General features: G+C 41.3%; 1 protein-coding gene across 1 annotated transcript; it reads left to right on the top strand.

Moving 5' to 3' along the window:
- Window positions 1-1,863: 1,863 nt before the first annotated feature.
- Window positions 1,864-4,640, top strand: LOC120742720. Its single transcript, XM_040046160.1, has 2 exons — window positions 1,864-2,801; window positions 3,244-4,640. The coding sequence occupies exons 1-2, from the start codon at window positions 2,136-2,138 to the stop codon at window positions 3,361-3,363; spliced, it is 786 nt and encodes a 261-aa protein (XP_039902094.1). The 5' UTR covers window positions 1,864-2,135; the 3' UTR covers window positions 3,364-4,640.
- Window positions 4,641-5,050: the final 410 nt, after the last annotated feature.

Raw genomic sequence — 5,050 nt, 5'->3', positions numbered from 1 at the left:
CAGTGATCCAGTAACTTTCCACTAGAAAATGGTCCCGTGTTATGTACTTTTTCCCAGACAAGTGTGAGTGAGAGTCTACAGCATTCTACCCCCCAAGGACACGTAGTCTAATGCCTTTATTTTTCAGGGCTGTGTCCACTTAATACTACATTATATAACTTTATAGCACTTATTAATAAAAAGCATAGCATTATTGAGGCACTTCAAATAATTACATCTCAACACTCCTGCCTGTGGCCATAATAATGTATTGTTTGGAGTTGTCGGAACCATACTGAATTTCTCCAGAGAAACACACACATATGAAGTTAGAGAGAGTATGCATTGTATGCAAACGGCTACCAAACAGCCATCATAATTCGTCATACAATGAGAACAGGACAAATCAACAATTGACAATGACTAATTAATATTAAAATCTGTAACATAATGTATTGTTTGGAGTTGAGTCTGTTACTGTTGCTATTTTTACCATTTCTTTTTGGAGCAACTGTAACCCACATAATTTCCTAAGGGATTAATAAAGTATTCTGACTCTGATTGTTTCAGGATGACCTGCCATTATCCAATCACACATCTGCTTGCCTCTATCTTTTGCTCGTTTCTCCTCCTCTTCTTTTCTTTTTTCTAAACTGAGCACCTGATGACTTTGAACTTTTCTTGTCCATCTTCCATTGGTTTTAGTTTTACACTCCAGTATGAACACCCATCCCCCAACCCGATGATCACCACAACATAACCTAATAGACCTACACCTGTGTTCAGAGATTCACTTTGTCTAAGGTGTATTTCTGGGATTTCGCACAACCCAGGATTCAAATCATGAATACACAATGGGCTTGGATTTACATCATTATGAATGAAATGTGCTCTATTTGGAAGCAGCAGGGCCCCTCCCCTTTCGACGGGTTGTGTGTGAGACTTTAAATCATCAAACTGTAAATTATTAATTGTTCTTAATCCCTTTACCCCTAGTCGTAAAGTGTATATTTATTTTCTTACTCTTCTTATATTTAATGTTTACTTGCACTGCTGTAACTGGAGCCTCGTCGTCTCGTCTCTCTATATACTGGACTGTAGCGGAGATGACAATAAAGTTTACTTTGACTTCAGCAGCGAGCAGGCGCACCGAGGGCTCTCGAGCCGCTCACGCATAAAGAATTTAGAAAAACATACAATGCAAGGGCACATTAAGTGCAAATTATAAGTCTTTATCATAATTTCTGGTGGTTTTTTTTATTTATTTTACGAGCTAGTTATAAGATGCTGCTTCAGCCACCCAGCCTCCCCCTGGTGCCCGCCCTGTCCTCCCTGTGCCGCAAGCAGCAGGCGCACCTCGCACACGGAGACGCCCTTACTCCTCGCAAAACCGACCGGTGCCTATTCCATCCCCACAATTCGCTGGCATGATGTCGGGCAGCATGTGTGCGACCAACTTTTTTTTTGCTCGTAATGCGCCCCCACCTGGATGCCACCCTGGGCCATCGCCCATATCAAAAACCGCTACTGCTTTCCGATTAGTAGACAATCTGCTGACCTCCTGAGCCTCAGTCACCAACACATTAGCAGAAGTCACATGACCCTTTTTTTTTTTTTTTTTGCTCTAATGGGGTGTTAAACGTTCTTGATTAATCAGACCCAGTCGTATCAATGACCTCATAGTACTGTATCACCCCAATAGAGCATCGGAAGTCTCGCACTGCAGGCTCCTCCAGTCAAGTCTGGCCAACACATTTTAAAAGTTGGCTCACCGTAATTTTTCCCACGTAAATTAATGATAACAAACTATTACGATTATTATTATTATTATTATTATTATTATTAGTAGTAGTAGTAGTAGCAGTAGTAGTACTAGTATTGTCTACAGTGTTTATAGCATCACTGAACAGAAAGTGATGATCAGAATATGTTTGTTAATATTAGCACCTTGTGTTACGTCTTATTGCCAGCTTCAGTTACACGGGGCAGAAATCTATTTAGGCTAGCGCCATTTACAATGCTGGTGTATGCCGGTTGGGCGGACCCTGACATCACATCAGTTCATGCGCATGTGGCAAGTATTTCTCTCAGTTTCTAAACCTAACGGAGCTTCGCGATAACGCAGAAGATTGATAACGGAAACACTTCACTGTCAGATGGTCAGGATGAGCCTTTCATCAGTGTTTGTGTTCTTTCTTCCTTTTATTTGTGAGGGGTTGGGAGCACTGATCCAAACCACTGTGGGGGCAGATGTCGAGTTTCCGCTCTCAGAGGAGTGCAGGAAGGGAGAGGGCACACTGTATCAGCGGCTGGATGATGCCAGCACTCAGCTCATCGCATCTCTAAATGGTTACTGGAAGCCAGGGCGAGATTACACTTACCGTGTGGTCGTAGGACGCGATTCGTTCATCTTAACAAATGCTAACTTCAATGACAACGGACATTATGAGTTTACCTGCAACAGGAAACACTTGGAAGCTTACAAGCTGGAGGTATTTGTGCCCTCTGAAGTTGCTGTATCCGAGGGTGGGGATGCCATCCTCCCGTGTCGCTCCGTCACAGCGGGCCAGTCGGTGAAGTCTGCGCGCTGGAGGAGAAACGGGGAAGTACTGCTGGAGCTGAATGGTCGGACAGGGGAAATCACATACGGGGATGACTTTAACAGAAGCCGGGTATCGATACCATCTGACTGGGACCGACGGGCAGACCTGTCTCTCACCATAAAGGGAGCTCAGCAACAAGACGGAGGAGTTTATTACTGCGACATAGAGAAGGCCGAGAAACACCGCTCTGCTGTCCGCCTGCGAGTGCGCAAACCACCGGTAAGTGCACCACACCCTGCTCTATCTTGCAAACCGATTGATTTACAGCAGAAACGCTTTAAATACAACATCTGCATTTGATGCCTTGATGACTTTCTGAGTGTGAATAACTTTACCATACTGTGTCAGGGTGACTCTGCTGTGACAGCATCGATTACAACAACACTGATCTCTGTCCTGGCAGCAAAGACTCACAGTTCAGGTTTTAACTATGTCATTCAGGAATTTAACAAGATAACAGGCACCTACAGGTGATTTTGTGGCTTAAACTGGGATTAACCCCTTTTTTTCTAGTCAGATCACAGATTGCACATGAACATTTCATCTTGATGTTTTGCTGTAAACTGTGTGATCTTTGATTTGCTGTAAACTGAAAGGCATTTAAAGTTTAAACAAACTGCACTGACTAACACCGAGTTTCATGTTTTCTTGCCGTCTGCAGGAGTCCTACCACTGGATATGGATCACAATCATCATAACAGCAGCTGTGACATCTGTGATTGTTTTTACTCTCAAGTTCTTTTGGGGCTGGAGAGAGAAGACCAAGGGTGTACATGTATGAAGAGAGCAGAGGAGACAGTGTCCGAAACAGTCCAGTAAATGACCAATCATTTATAATCAGGAGAAAAGCACATCTCTAAAAATTGCCCTGCCAAGCCTTCTGATGTTATACTGCCTATAAAAATGAATAGAAATAGCTTTTTGTAGTGCATTGCTTTTAGTACCAAAGTCCAAACCTTTATTTCACTGTGTAATGAAAGTCTTCATGGCAAAATAAACAGCAGATATCTGCACACTGCTAACTTACAGTATAAAGATAAAATACACACATACAGAGATTTCTTTCTGACTTTTGACTTATTTATTTGTGTCTTCTTCTTCTTGGCAGCTCTTCACTTGGTACAGTTGAAGGTCTGCCCTGAGAAAGAAGGTATAGCTTGGTCATAGCAACAGCTAATAATCAATTTTTATGATTTCTTCATTGATCTGTAAGAGGCTGAAGCTTATAGTTAATGAATGCAACAGTCTGGGTTGAGTAGTTGAATTTATTATCATTGTGTTGAGGACAAAAGAGTCTTCAGGCCTCCAAAAGACCTTTTAAAGGTTCCAGGTGCCACCAAGTGTGACTGAGCAGGAGACTGAATGTAGATATAAATGTTCATTTTAGATTATTGGCTATAGGGTAAGGTTTCTATTACGATTTGATGCCAACAAGCTTAGTTTAGTTCCTTAGTTTATTTGATGAGGACACCCTGTGCGCTGCTGTGGTTTGTGGGTCAGTTGGTTTACAGTGAGTGTATGAAGGGCTGCTGCTGAAACCATAAACCACCAGCCAGTAAAGATTTACAGTTTAAGGGTCCCTCATTTGTTTGCTTTAGGGTTGTTTACAGGCCACAGTGACAAAATGTGATGAATTTGCTTGCACGATGAAAACACTACAGTTCAACTTCAAACACCCTCAGAGGTTCAAGCTGGACTTCTTTCTATGTCTAGAACTTTAAGGGATTCTGTTTTTTATTTAATAACTGTGACTTTACTTTTTCCATATAATGAAGTTACACATACATTCTTTTGCATCAAGTTCACTTTTAATAATTCTACCACGCAGTAAATCTGTGTGGTTTTGATGTGTGGCTAACTCAGCATCTTTTAGAAATAGAGGAGTCTGAAACTCAGACAATCAGCAAATAGGGTTTCTGGTGAAGCTGGAGCCAAATAACTGCTTTTAAACTGATTCTTAGAGTCCAGAGTGAACCGTTAGTGTCCTTAAACAATTTGTTTATTGCCCACATGATATTTCCTGCATGTTTGTAGAGTTTGAACAATAAATATATTCATTTACAGTGAGCACTTGTCCTGCTCTGTTTTTTAGTCTGTACTCTGTTTACTTTGTTCTTTATAAAAACTTCAAGAAGCTTCTTGTAAAATAAAATATCTTCAATAAAGTACAGCACTTAGGTTCATTAATATTCCTGTTAAATTAATGTCAAAATCAGTCAATAAACTGCTCAAAGAAAATCAGCACCATGAGGGAGCAGCAGGACAACAAACCTATACACAGACAGAAACATCTTTAATGAAAAGGAGAGCAACAACCAGGGCGAGACAGACATCTGACCTGAAGCTGTGGAGTCAGGACTTTACATCCACTCATCATGGGCATAAATGTCATGACAATTTTAGTCTTTTCATTATTTCTTTGAACTGCCAGCAAAACAGACCCTGATGCTACCAGCACCATGATGTTT

The sequence above is a fragment of the Simochromis diagramma genome, unplaced genomic scaffold (genome assembly GCF_900408965.1).
Source record: "Simochromis diagramma unplaced genomic scaffold, fSimDia1.1 OVJJ01000338.1, whole genome shotgun sequence".
NCBI lineage: Eukaryota > Metazoa > Chordata > Actinopteri > Cichliformes > Cichlidae > Simochromis > Simochromis diagramma.
Note: the sequence above shows the minus strand (reverse complement) of the source record. Positions and strands in the feature narration are given on the sequence as shown.

What these genes read in the sequence shown, in the direction of transcription:
- LOC120742720 (XM_040046160.1), top strand. Translation starts at nt 2,136, where the DNA reads ATGGTCAGGATGAGCCTTTCATCAGTGTTTGTGTTCTTTCTTCCTTTT. An exon ending in TGCGAGTGCGCAAACCACCG is followed by an intron (nt 2,802 to 3,243) that starts GTAAGTGCACCA and finishes TGCCGTCTGCAG; the next exon opens with GAGTCCTACCACTGGATATG.